The 15465-nt window shown below is 44.2% G+C and overlaps 1 protein-coding gene across 3 annotated transcripts in view; it reads right to left on the minus strand.

The window, feature by feature from the left end:
- Nucleotides 1-8559: 8559 nt before the first annotated feature.
- G3BP1 (G3BP stress granule assembly factor 1) overlaps nt 8560-15465 on the minus strand; it is a 34844-nt gene continuing 27938 nt past the window's right edge. For 2 of the 3 annotated variants that reach the window (XM_039484881.1, XM_039484880.1), the window contains 5 exons: nt 14478-14579; nt 12795-12906; nt 12248-12373; nt 12020-12150; nt 8560-9646 (listed from right to left, as the gene is read on the minus strand). In XM_039484881.1, the coding sequence (XP_039340815.1) occupies nt 9440-9646; nt 12020-12150; nt 12248-12373; nt 12795-12906; nt 14478-14579 (678 nt within the window). In that variant the 3' untranslated portion in view covers nt 8560-9439. The remainder of the gene's footprint in view (nt 9647-12019; nt 12151-12247; nt 12374-12794; nt 12907-14477; nt 14580-15465) is intronic. The other variant, XM_039484879.1, reaches the window with a different exon arrangement.

A 15465-nucleotide genomic window follows, 5' to 3' on the forward strand; every position in this document is an offset into this window, starting at 1 on the left:
ACATCTGGTCACCCGATTCAAGACCCAGATCAGCATTGGCAATATCTCAGCAACCAAATCTTGTGATGTGTGCAGAAATAAGAGGCAATAGCCGTAAAGTAGGAACAGTAATGAAAGGGTGCCTTTCAGTACACTATTGCTGGAGCGATAGGGTCAGGGATAGACATCTCCCAGTGTATGTAGTGGGGCAAGACCGGCAATCAGCCACCTCTGGCCTGTAGAGGTTATACAGCTATGGTTGGTAAGGGAAAGTTACTGAGAATGAGGTTCTTCTGCTCCCCCAGCCCTCCCTAAAAGGTAGATAAAGGAAAAGTCAGTAAAGCAGTTAACCTTTCCCAGTACTTATTGATGCATATACAGCGCACCTGGCCAGCTGGCCAGCCAGATCCATCCCTCCCATAACCTTGTTTTCATTAGGATTCTGCACCCCTAGGGGGCAGTAGCTTCACCTTATGTTGCTTCTTGTCCACCAGGAATCAGGGTAACTTTATTTTTAAAATCCCCCCAATTTCTCATTCCGGAGTCGTTGTTCATGTAGTCTGACTCTGAAAATGGCCTCAGCAGGGAACTGAGTAACGGAGGCCTTTCCAGCTCTGAAATAGCTCTTTACTCTCCGTTGCTCCAGATCCTTAACTCCCAATGGGCCAAACTCTGCCCTGGTTTAAGCATGCAGGACCTGTTTAAACCAGAGCTGAGTTTTGCCTGTTGCCTTCAAGGGGGGCTTTTAAGAACATAAGAATGGCGATACTGGGTCAACCAAAGATCCATCTAGCCCTGTATCGTGTCTACTGACATTAGTCAATGCCAGGTGCCCCACCGGGAATGAACAGAACAGGGAATCATCAAGTGATCCATCCCTTCGCCCATTCCCAGCTTTTGATGGAGAAACCACAAAAAAGGACTGAGATTTGGTGCCCTCCTTTGTAGATATGCAGTTCTACATTGTTTCCTTTTTTTTTGCTCCTGAGATTCCCAATTAAATTGTCTGGGTCTGAATCCGAAGAGGTTGCACTGTTCAAATACAGGGATGACGTAGGTGGTTAGCAGGACACAATGTGAGGCTTAAGAAGGACACCATCCAGGTTGACAAGCTCCTAAATTACCCTACATTAGAAAAAATGATTGTTTGAAACAAACAGTCACCTCCTACTGAAAGATTCATGGCCCTCAGCCCAGCACGTCTGTCTTGCTTTTAGAAGCCACCAACACTAACCCAGGCCCTTGAAGTTATTGGGACAATTGGAAGACAGGACTGGCTCCTGGCTTTCTCCCATTGAGACCCAGCAGGGTACCTGCACTATCCAAATCCTTGCACAGTAAATCTCAGCTCCCCACTGGTTGAATTGAAGGCAGCTTAATTTGGGGGCCTATCAGGGTTGGAAATGTCTTCAGAATTATGGTCTTCAGTAAGCACTTGAATGGCAGGGATGAGCAATCAGCTAAGCTCTATCTGCAGCGCCAGGCTTCTGCTCACTGTAGCCTCTCACAGTCTTGTACGCTAGCACTGCATTCCCTGCTGCTTAAGCAGTCAGACAGGAGAGGCAGGCCCATTCTGGGAATTTGGAGCAGGTCATAAAGGTTAGCATAAGGCACAAAGCTGAAGGGTAAGTAGCTTTATCCAGCTGAGAGGTGCACTGATTACCCTGAAATGCACAGCCTGGAGCATCTCATTCTTACTGTGAAGCTGAATTCAGACGTGAAAAAACAGAGACAGACCGTGGGCAGTTCTAGGGCCTGGTTATGACATTACTGACAGCTCCCACAGTGGCCAGAACTCTTCACCTATTTCATGAACTAACCGAGTCCTTGGGAAAAAGGTAACTTTGCACGTGGGTTTGAAAGGCAGCAAGACCAAGGCAAAGCGAGAGATTTTGAAAAGCTGAAGCAACATACCAAGGACTTCACCTGAAAGGACGTACATACAAACAGGTCACATCAAATTCCATTGCAGTGTATCATCTCCCTAACATCAGTTAATACCATTCTGAAAGCAGCCTTTGAATCCTGACGTTGGGGAAATTTGTGTTGCCTGTCTAAGCAGCTATTTGTTTGGCATCTTAGGTGGATGGTTACAATGGCCATGCAGAGGAATAGTATCATTATGGCTGGGGACGTCACATTGGCTATGTTGTCTACCAATGTTCTACCACAATGTATTATGCATCACATTTAATGTATCCAAACTGAAGTGGGTAGTACAAAACAGATACATAAATCAAAAAACAAGCCACCAGAGATCTCCTCCCTCGAATTACCTACTCACACCATTTACATTATATTCCAAAATGAATAGACCTATCTTTATGCACAAAATAAACTCCTAAAATTAATTACTTATAAATGATTTCTATTTAAGCCAAATAATGCATGTGTGGTTTTACTCTGGAGGGGAGAAAACACACACTCAGTAGGAATTAAAACATTAGAGAAGTGAATGGTTTCTCAGTACATCCTTGAAATACAGCAGCTCAGAGTTCCCCAGAAGTATCAATCGTATGTTAAGTTTGACCTACTCGTATTTAAAGACTTTGTGCCTGTGAAAAATGTCTCCCTGAAAAGTTTGAAACAATGCTGCTGTTCTCTCATATTTTCTGCCTCTCTCTCTGTTGTAAGACAGTCCTATGAAAAGAGAATTTTCATTTTAAAAGCTCATTTGGCCTCCCACTGCTCATTAGTAGAGCGTATTAGTACTATTTATACATGGCAGCAGAGTGCTGCCTCCAGATTTGGTCTTCCTCCATCATCTTTAAATCCTCTGTTTTAAAATGTGTGTCAGACATTATACTAGCCTGCTTGAAAACATGCCCCTGCAACATTTGCAACCTATTCAGCGCAGCTTTGGGATAACACATGCAACCAGAAAAGGGAGAAAAGAGACTAGAACTTGGCTTCGTTGTAGATAATTTGCTTCAATGAGTGGAGCATTGAACACAAGCATTGGCATCAGAGACAGAAAGTAACCAAGATTTTTAAAACCCTTTCCATTCTAATAGCTTCAAGGGAAAGGACTGAAAAGGACTGATTTTAAGTACAAGGATTTTAATCAGAGTTTCCCTTTAACTTCATTCAAAACAAAATTTTAAAAAGAAAATACAAAAAGTTGTTCATATTCACCTGCCAAGGCTTGGGCTGCTATCTGGTGGGAAAATACCATCAGCCTCTTGCAAGGGATTTTGGGCAGGTTAGAGGAAGAATTGTCTCTCTCCCGAGCTCTGGTAAGCAGAAAGAGAAAACTGGACCGCCACCAACTACTCTCCAACCACTCCCAGTGCTAGAAAGGAAGTTCAGGTTTGCTCTTGAACATCCTGCTGTAACAGAACTTACCAAAACACCCATGCTCCTGTAGCTCCTCCCTCTGCTGAAACCGTTCTCTCAGTAGCAGCATTGCTATTGGCTCGGTGGCAATCAAATGCCCAAAAGTGGGAAGTCAGGTAGGAAACAAGTAGCAGGAGCAAAAACTAGTTTTCATGTTATGATCAAGAACAAAACCAGGACTAGAGAAATACAGAAAATATGCACTGAAAGAGGTATCGACTCTCACTGAAAGGGACTGCATTTTCCAACAAGTGCAAACTAGTCTAGACAGAAAAAAAACCATGCTTGCATAAGTTTCTCTTCTCCCCTGCCCCTCTTAAAAAAAAAGTGACCTCCCTGTCTTTTCTATGTGAAATTTATTTATTTGTATATATCAATACAATTGGTATGGCCTTAATGCTCCATTTAAGGACGTGTTTTGCTATATGGGGCACAGACTGCAAAGCAACTGCTTCCTTAAGAGTAACATTTTTACATCATGATAAACAAACCTATAACTTGTACAAGTACAATTTGCATGAACACATGAACACAGAAGCAATGGCAGATTATTTTTTTGGCTTGTAAAAACAAATTTTAAAAAAAGTTCTATTTCAGCAGTTTGAAGATGGAATGTAAGATTTCTGTTGTAAGTGTATATAAAAATATATATATTTATTGAATCATACATTCATGCCAATTCCAATTAAAACAAAATAAAAGTTTTCTGAAATTTGCTTTCGGTGGATTTTTAGTACCTGAGATGTCATTTTAAAGCCAGTGCCAATAGCTGAGAAGTGCTGCTCTCCTTCAGTATTGCCTGGACATTTAAGTAGGATCATTGTATTGTGTACTCTAGTTTTTCTGGGGGTGGGGATAGTTTGCTCTCTTTTACACGACCCAGACTGACTCTAGCAGGATTGAGGCCCAGGTCTGTTATTAGGTCACCTACTGAAAGGAGTAACTTTTTACTCTGTTGAAGCCAGGTGAGTGTGCCCTGTACCCATGCACTGTTAAGTGTCGAAATGGCTTTGCTTTTTCCAACCAGCATCAACTGATGTCCAGATGGCAGGTTGGGCACATTTTTTCTTGCCTTTAGAATAGGTTGGAGCCTAAAAACAGCACGTTAGAGGTGATTTCCTAGAACAGTGGTATTTCTTTCGTACTGCTCTACTCCCCAAGTTCTTACGGGAGTTCAAGTATGGTTCCTGGCACTGCAGTATGTTACCTACTTGTTCTTTATGCATGGGCACTATATGCCACTGACTCAGGGGAGAAATCACTCTTTAGCCACCCTTCTGAGAACTGTTGCATTACGTTGCTTGTAAAGAGCACTGTATTTTATTGTTGGATGAAGTGATCCCTCCAGTGCCTAAGGCTTTTTAAAAAGGCCTTATTCAAGCAATTTCCTCAAAACTGAAGCCTGGGAGAGAAACGAGAGAGGAGGGACACAATATTTTCCCTTTAATGCTTGATAAGGCAACTAAGTATTGAATTTCCATTAGTCAGGCAGTACATGGTACAATGCTTAAGCCAAGACTGGAAATACCTGTGAAAAAGAGGGCCATGGCCAGCTTTTTATACTTCCCCAATGCAGGCCATTTTCAGCCTCACGCCCCCTCCCCCCACTTTAGAGCCTATTTACATTAAAGAAACACTGGAGTATGCCAGTTAGTAAGACGTATTTCTGATTAGGCATGTTAAGAAGTTCACTATTAAATCCAATTATTATGTAGCCGGCCTTAACCAGAGAACATTCAAATAAGTTTCCCAGATGGCCTGAGACGGTAGTTTTTCAGTTACCAGGCAGGCTGAGAAAGGTATTGCTGGAAAGAGAAACAAGCTGTAAATGCTTTAGCAGGAAGTGATTAGGCAAAGTGTTAGTATTCTCAGCCATGGGCAGCAGCATGCAGGGAGAGCTACATGCAGCTACAAAATCCCAAGTCTTTACCTTGAGAATCTCAGGCTCTCAGGCACGGTGAAATGAATGCATGGATACTGTAACTTTTCCATGACTAGCCAGCCTGACAGAGATTCTTTCCATGAAGTGGAGAAGGTAAGAGATCAGCTATTTCTTTCCGGTTTAATGCGGCAGTTGCATCTCCCCAAATGAACACTAGCAGCAAGAAGCGCAACAGGGACTGCTGGCTGTTTACTCTCTGGGGGCTCATGCTACAAAGGCGCAGACACAGGTAGTAACTTTTTCTGGGCCAAGACAAATGTTCACCAGACACATGCTGCTATTTTATAGCTCCAGCTGCCGCTCTTCAGGACAACCACTCTATTCATTCAAGGCACTGCACCTTCCACAAGCAGAGGTAGCACAGCCAACATCAGTAAGTGCATCAGGGACAGCGTTTCATGCACTGAAATCCATCTTATCACTCAAGGGACCAACAAAAAATCTTGGCACATGAGAGGTGGTTAAGCCTCTTGGCTCTGCTTGTCCACTGAACAGGAGCTGCATGCTATAGGAGGGCCTTAGCACAATTGTGGACGATACGGTTCGTAACAGCAGAATCATTTATAGAAACACCCTTTAGCCATTCATCTGTTCCATCCCTCTTCAGTTTGAGCTCAACTTTGAGCTCTGACCATAGCTTGCTAGCTTAATAAAATGTATTATGTTCATGCTACTTCGGCTGAGGGGGGCGGGGAGGGGAGAGAATTACAAAGACCAAGTCATTTGACTGAAGTGAGAGTTTAGAGTTGACTGAAAAATCTTTTTTCCCCTCCCCTCGATAGGATTTCCCGTTCGCCTCCCAATACTTATAGAAAGCTCTGATTCAGGTACGTTTACGTACACAGATTAGAACTGAAGCCTAGAGACGTGCCCTCCATGCCTTACAATGTAGACTTGATAGTACAGTACTAAATGCGTACGGGCTAGACCAGCAGGTAGACGGCAAAATAGGTACGTTTATACTTTTGCCACTAGTGTTAATGCTACACAAAAGCCTGCTCCCTGAGGAAGTGACTATGCACTTGTTACCTCTAACCTCGAGAAAGGAAGGGCTCAGTTTAACACCCTGCTGCATTTTTGTAGAAGTCCAGAACCTCAGGAACCCTTCAGAGCAAGGCTTACGAAGGCCTGCTGCTGCCTTACTAAGCAAAGGGGCTGTACCGGAACAGCCCTGGGAGCAGACATATGCCCCCACAGTGCCACTCAGCTTTGGCACATCCACCCTGCCACAGATGAACAGACATGCCAAAACTGGGTGACGCTGCAACGTGTATCAGGTCGCAACATCTAGCGGGAGGAGGCGGGCCCACACCTATGGGATAGAAGCCACCGCGGGTGCAGGGTGGGCTCATCACAGACTTCATTCAGATTGTTACTGTGAACATCGTGACCTCCATGTCAAAATTGTAGCCTTAATCATGAATTCGTAGAGTCTGAGATGCTGTTGATGTAAACTTTTTAAAAAGTAGTTTCTCCTATAACAAAACACATTACAAGTCTTGCATCTTTTTAATTTTAGCATTTCATTCACCTTAGACTATGAAAAAAATCTGGTCAGTTTTGCCTCCTGTCTTTCTTCTGGCACTATAACAATGACGTGGTTCACACCATAGAAGACTGGCTGTCTAAACAGAGAGAGCCAACACAAAACCCATTTCAACTCATTTAGGCTTTGCAAGTCTTCTCCACTGTCCTCCTGAAATTATATTTTGAGCCCAAAACTATGACAAAATCCCTTTGAGGACATACTCCTTTAACGAGTGGAGAGGTGTTCACAGCTCTGGCATGTGCCAGGCACAGGTGCTATTTACTGAAACTTTGCACTTTGGATCATCAGTATCTGTTGCTAGAGTCTGATTTCTCCTCAGCAGAGGCCGTTCTCCCTCCCCACTGCAGTATATTATACGCACCCATCATTATGGAGCGGTAGTTGTGAAAAGCAAAGAACGAACACCAGTGGGGAAGACTTCAGAGAAAGACTTGCACTTAACCCCTTGGCAATGGTAGACACTACGTTTTCCTGACATGAAGTTGGGAAAACCATTTCTAACAGTCACTACCAGTTATTACCGCAAGAGGGAACTGTGTATTTCCTGTATGTCTGTGCACTAAAGCAGCACACTGCGAGGCTAGCCATCACAGTTAGCTCTGCTCAAGTGCCAGGACGTGCCTCTATACTTCTGGGAGCAGGTTAAAAAAAAGTCAGGTCAGTCCGTAAAAGGTTTGAGGAGAGGTGGGTTGAACAACAGTTTTCAAGCAAACAAAAGCTTCCAATGACTTTAGTGAGGTGTGACTGTTTACACCAACTCTCACAAGTAACTTTTCTGGTATGGTTTATAGTGACCTCCCCCTGGCCACAGAGCTCTGTTCTAGTTTGTAAAGCAGAATGAGTCAGAGACCATGAGATATGTATATGCCATTACATCACATCTGCACAGATCCTGCATTAGAAAACCCAGAACCCAGACACACTGAATCCTGGTTCACGTGAAAGACAATGACTAATAAGCTCTCCAGGGTGTCCACTGTGATGCAGATACTGCAGGGGGCATACGAGCTTGATATACCATCCAGTCACTTCGTATCAACGTAAGGTGGTGGTGCATGGAGCCACCGCTCTAATCTGACCCCAGTGGCTTCTGGTATTAATCTGGGAGCAAGACTGCAATTTTCTTCCAAATGTTTTTCCATACAACAGAAGTTAAACACCAGACCTATTACCAAAATAGTGAGCTGTGCTCCGGAATCCTTTAAGACTGCTGTAATAAAAACCTGTACACACAGTCTTGTCTTTTATTTTCAATTTTAGTGGAGTCTGAGAATGAATAAGGTATTTATTCAATACCAGGAGTATATACCAGCAATTGATAAGCAATCAGTACACCTCTAGCATAATTGTCAGAGGCTGCATCTGATCTAGGCAGTTTCACCTCTGGCAGAGGGGAGTTTCTAAACGGATGCCAAAACTGCAAAAGCGCCCTGCCCCCCAATAAAGAACAGAGTAAGTATACAGGATCCTAAAAAGCACATTTACATTTCAACAATAAAAGGTATCTACAACCACAGTTTCCTAGTCACAACAGGAGTTGTTACAAAATCGCATAACTTTTCAGTCAGTTGGAAAAAAGCAAACATTCAGCCAACCACCAAGGTGCTTTATAATATTAGACATCTCTACCTACCACCACAGCAGAGATTGGTTCAGTTTCCAAAGCACCTTTTGTCATTATCTTAGACAAAGGTAGTGATGGAAGGAATGGAGGGGAAACTCCCCCCTTCACAAGAATTCCAACATACTCCACTTGATAAAGCAAATCTAGACTTTTTTTATTTTTTTAACAATTTGCCAAGACTGGAATGAGAGATAAATAGAAGGCACAACAATTTTGCTTTTTTTTTTTTTTATACAAATACAAACTAAAACATGAAAAAAAACTCCCTATTTCAATAAAAAATTTCACAAGTTCAGGAAAAAATGTTTTAAGAGTCAAGTTCTAGACATTTAAAACCTATCCCACAATCCAAAATTTGTAAGTGGTAAAACAGTAGTTAGAATTCCTTTTCGTGATCATGTATCAAAAGAAAAAAGATTCTATGGATACCCTTTATTCCACTTTTACAGCGCCACAGAGAGAAGAGTGAATGTCAATTTTTCAAGTGGCAACATGGCCAGACCAGAGGATGTGCACATGACCCTCAAGGGACAAACAATAGTTTCTCCTGCCTTGAAATGCTTGCCAAGTGCTAGGTTTTCCTACAGGCTCTTGAACACATGCAGGTGAAAGATTATTCCACTGACTGAAACGCACCCAATTTCAGTATAGAGCAAAACACACAAAAAAAACCCACACATTCTTTTAGGAAAGACCCACTGGTACAAAAAAAAAATAAAAAAAAATCCAGTCCGTAAGTTTGCAGTGAGCAAGGAACTTCAGTTCTTTTCTTTTTAAAATCCACTTTTCCTAAAATATTGTTCCACAAAGCTGGAATCTGGGACAAAGACTAGGGGGGGGAAAAAAAATCACAAAACCATAACAAACAAACAAACGAAAAGGGGCCAAAACAGTATCAAACGTAGCAGTCTATAACAGGCCAGGGCCACATTCCAAGATACCCAAGGCTGAAATTCACAAATCTGCAGGAACAAGGGTTTGTGCCACCATGCCAACATCCTTGATGCATTCACTGGCGTTGCCCGATGCCCCTTCCAGCTCCAAATCCTGGTTTCTGAGACATTCCTCCACGTGGAGGCCCTCGAATCCCACCTCCCAGCCCTCCCCGAGTGCCTCCAGGTCCACGTGGTCTGTTGTCTCTGCGGTCACCCTCCCTGGCAGCTCGTGTTTTCTTCTCCTCCACGTTCAAACGCACCTCTCCCCTGAACATGATGGGCTGCAAGAGAAAGAAAAGATTTACCAGCATTACCAATGCAGCTGTAACTCTCCAACAAAGCCTTTCACATGGGTAGGTTTATGCTGTTCCCATCATGGGATTAATATTAGGAATGGGAGCAAGACAAGAAAGAAGGAAATAAAGCTCATAGCAGTTACCTATTTACAGGTTAAAAAAAAAACATACTACTTCAGTTGTGTACTCAGCCAGACATTTTGTTAGGGTGGCAGGAGAAGGCTATGGGGGTAAAAAAAAAGAAAGGGACAGTTGACACATCCTTCCAATTGTTTGAACAGTGACTTCTCAGGCAGTTGAACACTTTACATGCTCCACCTTTCCTAGCAAGTGGTTAGATAAGATGAGCTTGTTTCACTGACACACTTTAATACAATGAAAAGTCATTCAGATCACTGCTACAGTGTTCCAGCTGACTTTTCTTCTGATTTGAAGCAGCTGAGAGGCCCATACTGCACCCTTCCTGCATTCTGGTGAAATCCTTTGCTTTCAGCAAAGCAGCATTTTGCATTGTGCGATGAGGCGTTACTAAGGGTGTGTCTATATGGCAGCAAGAGAACTACCATAGTACACGAAGCCACACTCTGGGCCTTTCAATGTGCTTCAGCAGTGCACACATGGTGAGTTAGTGCACAGTGCGCTGTAGATTCACCACCTGGCTTGCGACACAGTAACTCACTGTGTAGACAAACCTCGAGTTAGCAAATTGCACTGAGGTAGGGAAGAGGCCAATCGGAACATATGCCCTGTTAGCATTAAAAGCTAAATAAGCTACTGCCACATAAGGCTGAGGAATTAAGCCTACAAAAAGGTAAGAAATTCAAGAGTGATGGTTCCTTCATACATATATCAATTATATCTCATTAGAGACCATGAATTATTCTGGATGCTCTAAACATATAAAGAAGGGCTTGAAAATTCCCCTTGCCAGTGACAAGCAGAAAGCTTTTCAGCTAAGATTCCCACTGGATGATCAGTTCCCCTGGAGCTGCCCAAGCTAATGTCCTGGCATATGATGGGTACCAACACCCTTCCCAGCAACCAGGTATGGGAATAGGGTTTAAGTATCTCTGTCACTTGGCCCCAGACTCCACTGGCAGGGCCTCCCTTTCACATGAACTGCTAGCAAGCAGGTTTAGCTCTCTGGTTGATAGTTTACTAGTAATCTTTAAATCCCGATATGCAGTATTTGCAATGTAGCAGAGATAGTATTGTTAAAAAGAACTGGTCTAGAATTAAAGGAAATGTGCTTGTGTCCAGCATACTGTGCATGATGGTTGGAGAAGATCAATACAGATAACTAAAGTTAAATTACAGATGGAAATAAGGGTTCTGAATTATTAGAAGTAAAAAAATATTTGAACTGTTCAGCCCTGGGTTAAATATATACATAAAGCCCCCACCACTGTCTTATATTACCAAGAAGGAGAGCATCATCGTTAATTATACTTTAAGTTGGACACAAACGTTCCCTAGAGCCTGCAGATTTGTGACTTGCAGGAAAAGAGCACAAAATGATACAAACAGATTAAATACAGAAAGAGCTAAGGACTGCCCACTCCTCTCCAAGAGCCTGTAAGTGTGATGTCACACCAAGGGGGTGAAGGAGGAAGAGAAGTGCCCCTGATCGCTGTGAACTACAACTCTCTAACCGCTGGCTGTACAGGCACAGATGTGTGTGGGTGCAAGGTGTTTAGATCTACCACCTACACAACAATCCCCATGGGGTCACTAGCTACAGCCCTTTACATTCGTAGTGGCTGTGGCCAGGCTGACTCTGCACCCTGCCTTGTTTGGGGTGTAAATTCCTTCTTCAGGTCAAACACTAACATGGTTCCCCCGCTTTTTCAACGCTTCTTTATTTGGGCTCTGTGTTTTCCATGGCAGCCTTATCTCGCCTTTGGTTTGCTTTACGAATGTAAATATCCGTTCAAAAAGTTAATCCTTTAACCATTTAAATGACAATTTTAATCATTTAAACAATTGAGGGGAGAGGGGCTGCTCCTGGAGCAGGCAACTGGCAGAGTCTGGGGGCTAACACTTAGGATTTGTTAACTAGTAAGGCTAATGTTAAACTGTTTAGGTTTGTAAACTACTAGTTTGCTTCAGCACTAAATTTGGCCAACTGTGTGTGTTAATTTCCAAACAGCATGAATCACACTTATTCAGAGTGGTTCATTTATGGATGTAAACTGGGGGCAGAGGAAGAAGAGAGGGGCTAAAAATCAGCTGGCTAGAAGAACGTCCTTTCTCCTTAAGGGTCGGACAGACATTGCCCACCATTAACAGAGAGGAATGGATTCAAATACAGTATTTTGCAGAATCAAATCTCTGCTGATCCAACCACCACCACCTTACCCTATTGCTAAGGATCTTCTGAACTGGTTCAGGATCATCGAACACCACAAACCCAAAGTTCGGGAGCTTCCCACCGCTGTTGATGCGGAGTTCCACAACGTTCCCATAATCTGCAAGAGATGAGCCAAGTTCTTTTGTCACACATTAGAATGTTCTGCAGAAACAGACATGTGCTTATGGTTGCAGCCCCAAAACCCTGTGGTGAACACAGCAAAGTCAGCGACTTACTTTGGAAGAAATCCTTCAGTTCAGTTTTATCCACATCATGAGGAAGGTTCCCAACAAATAGCTGGTGACTGTCTGGGTACCTAACAATCCGTCTAGTTTCCATGTCACCCTGCTCACCTTCACGAACTTAAAACAAAACAAACAAAAAACCATACTTGCTTAAAGCCAAACATCATGCACAATACCCGAACAGTTCTAATCATCAGTGTAACTGGTATGTAATAAGATTCAGTCTCTCAAATTCTAGTGGAATTTCAATACTTTTCACAATAGCCATGCATTGGAAACTCGCACTTATGAACAAACTAAAACCTAAATACTACAAACTTTTTTATATTTGTGAAAGTTCATTTCTAAAACAGAGAGGTTCAGGTCCAGATCAGCTAAAACAGCAACAGTAGCAGGAGTGACAGAATATCTATCATTAAGAACTGAAAAACCAACGCTAATTGGCACATGGTATATTGAGTGCTTCATGGCTTCTTAGGCAATTAAAAGGTGATAGAGAAAAAAAGTGAAGTACTTATGCTCTTCTAGCTTTTCTTACTTGGTCTTGGCCCTCTCTGTGGTGGGATGCTTGTTCGCTGCTCCCTCACCCTCTGATCCCTCTGTGGCCTCTGTGGTGGAGTCTGGGATTCAGGCTTGGACTCAGGACGGGGCTGCAGAAATGACCAACCAGTAAGTGATATGTAAAAACAGGCAAGGCTAGTAGCAAGGTAAGCTCTGAAAAATGAACCATCATAGTTTAGATTATACCGAGATAATTTCCAATTTGCAAAAGATTGGTAGTTCTTTTCATCAGTGGCTATAGAATGCATTTCAGCTCAAGTTATACTTGTAACTTCACGATGAAATGCTGTTCTGTTTTACTGTGTAGTGCTCAGTCAATAAAATGTACCCTGGGGCTACACAATGTCAGAAAGTGAGATGAAGTGTATCTTGCCTAATCATGGCTGAAAGATTTTAGTACCTGTAGTGAGGCGGCCTGGCTCCCAGATGCACCTGAAAGGGCCAAGCCAGAACGGCCGAAGTGGGCGGAGTCACCACTGCCTGTCCCCGCCCCCCGGAAGTCAAGGGGCGGGACAGGAAGTATAAAGTCCCGGCCCCAAGGCTCAGTTGCGCCCCGGCCGCTGGAGAGGACAGATGCGGGTGCCCGAGCTCCTGCTGAACCGAGCCTGCCCCGAGCCCGGTACCCTGAGGAGGACTGGCCGAGCCTGCCCCGAGCCCGGTACCCTGAGGAGTCGTCGAGCCCTCTCGTGCACCCGTATCCCGAGGAGCCGATGCTGGTGGACCCCCCTGCCGAAGCCACGACAACACAGGTACCAGTGGAGGGGGAGATTGGAAGTGGCCCGGAGGTAGCCGACCCCAGTCTGGCTGCAGCAGACTCTGAGCCTATGTCAGTGTGTTGCGGCCAGGATCCCCACTGACTGCAGCGGATCCACGCCGCTGCTAGGGCCCCGGGCTGGAACGCGGTGGAGTGGGTGGGCCTGCGTCCCCCCTGCCAACCCCCTCACGGGTGGCATCTCCCCCTCACCCCCAACGCTCAGGGGTAGAAGCCTGGACTTAGCAGTTCCTGCTCAGCCCCTGCTTGAGGGTCTGAGCCCCTGAACTGCTGTGTGTTTGCTCAGCCCCTGCTTGAGGGTCTGAGCCCAGGACTACTGTTTGTTGCCCCGCCCTGACCTAGGGCTCGGGCTCAAAGTACTGTTTGTCTGCTCAGCCCCTGCCAGAGGGTCTGAGCCCCTGAACTGCTGCTTGCTTGTTCAGCCCCGCCTGAGGGTCTGAGCCTAGGACTACTGTTTGTTGCCCCGCCCTGATCTAGGGCGTGGACTTTAAGACTGAACTGCTACTCAGCCTCCTGTAGTGGGGCAGCCTGGTTCCCAGGCACCCCGAAGGCGAAGAGCGACCCCTCACCTGACAAGGGGACCTGTACACAGATCCTTACAGTACCTCTAACTTGGCAAGTTTGCCCAAGCTCTGTGGAACTGCCCTCACTAGAGCTTTGCATATTTTTCAAGGCAGATACACTCTACACACATACAGTGAACACATTTGGTCCACATTGATCAAGGTTTTCTTCAGAGCTACAAGGGTTACAAATGTGATTTTTGTTTAAAAGGTTAATTCCAAAACCCCAAGAAGAATCCTAAAATGCATGCTATGAGCAGGGAATTTCTACTGTGTATTCCCCCACAGGTCACCAAGTAATTTGTGATTAGTGCAGAATTCCTACTTGCGAGGCTGGTACTTTCACAACATGAGGTGGTATTCCCAATACTGGAACAGCTCCACTGGGCGGGAGGTTCTTGCTGGTTACAGACGCCCACGAAAACGTCTAAAGGAATGAACAGTGTTACTTAGTAACTCAAGGCCTGCCGTTCTAGTTCTAGCAACAGGCCCAGACTCTGAGCTGTGCCTCTCAGAAGTGGCAGCTGAGGTGGTGGTAACAGCTTTAAAGCCACCTTTGAGCCTTCCGAGTTCTGGGTCCAGACCTCAGCAGTTTCCCCACAGCTGCCTATGAACCATCCCAACTCAGAAAAGCCAGAGTGCAGAGTATTCCAGCCACACACTGTCTCATTCCCAGCAGTAGCCTAGGGCTATTACACTAGGCCCGTGGCACCCATGGATCCCCCTCCCCTGCTGCAATGGCGTAATCAGCCTGTTTCCAACCCCTGAACACTGCATAAATAAGCAGGGATGCAGCACAGAATTGGGGCTATTGTTAGACTCATCACTGCAGGGGTTACACCCTAACCATATTTGGAAAGGTAACTTCACAACCATAAGTTGGATGGGCATAGTTTGACTTTAAAAACAGTGGCTAGTGATGCTTATTGATTAAATTTTCACAACTGTGCAAAATGCATTTTAAGGACTTCTTTCTATCCATTTAAATTTTCACAGTTGTGGGAAGTTAGCTGGGACAGATGCTTATTTAATGACAGTAGACATAACCGTTAACACACAAACAGACAATATCATATGTCAAATATAAAAGTAATTATGCTGAAATCAAACGCTAATAAGTTCTCAAGCAGTACTTTTCTTACTTTGCCTAAATTCTGATTATTAACAACCCAATAAAAACCTAATCCTTCCAAGCGTCACCATAAGCATCCAATTTATTGTTTAAAAAAAAATATGCAAGGACAAATTCAAGCCAGTTTCTGGAGCAAACTGAACAGGTACAAAATACAGAGGGCCTTGATAATGTGTTGTCA

This window comes from Mauremys reevesii, linkage group 8 (assembly GCF_016161935.1).
Source record: "Mauremys reevesii isolate NIE-2019 linkage group 8, ASM1616193v1, whole genome shotgun sequence".
Classification (NCBI taxonomy): Eukaryota; Metazoa; Chordata; order Testudines; family Geoemydidae; genus Mauremys; species Mauremys reevesii.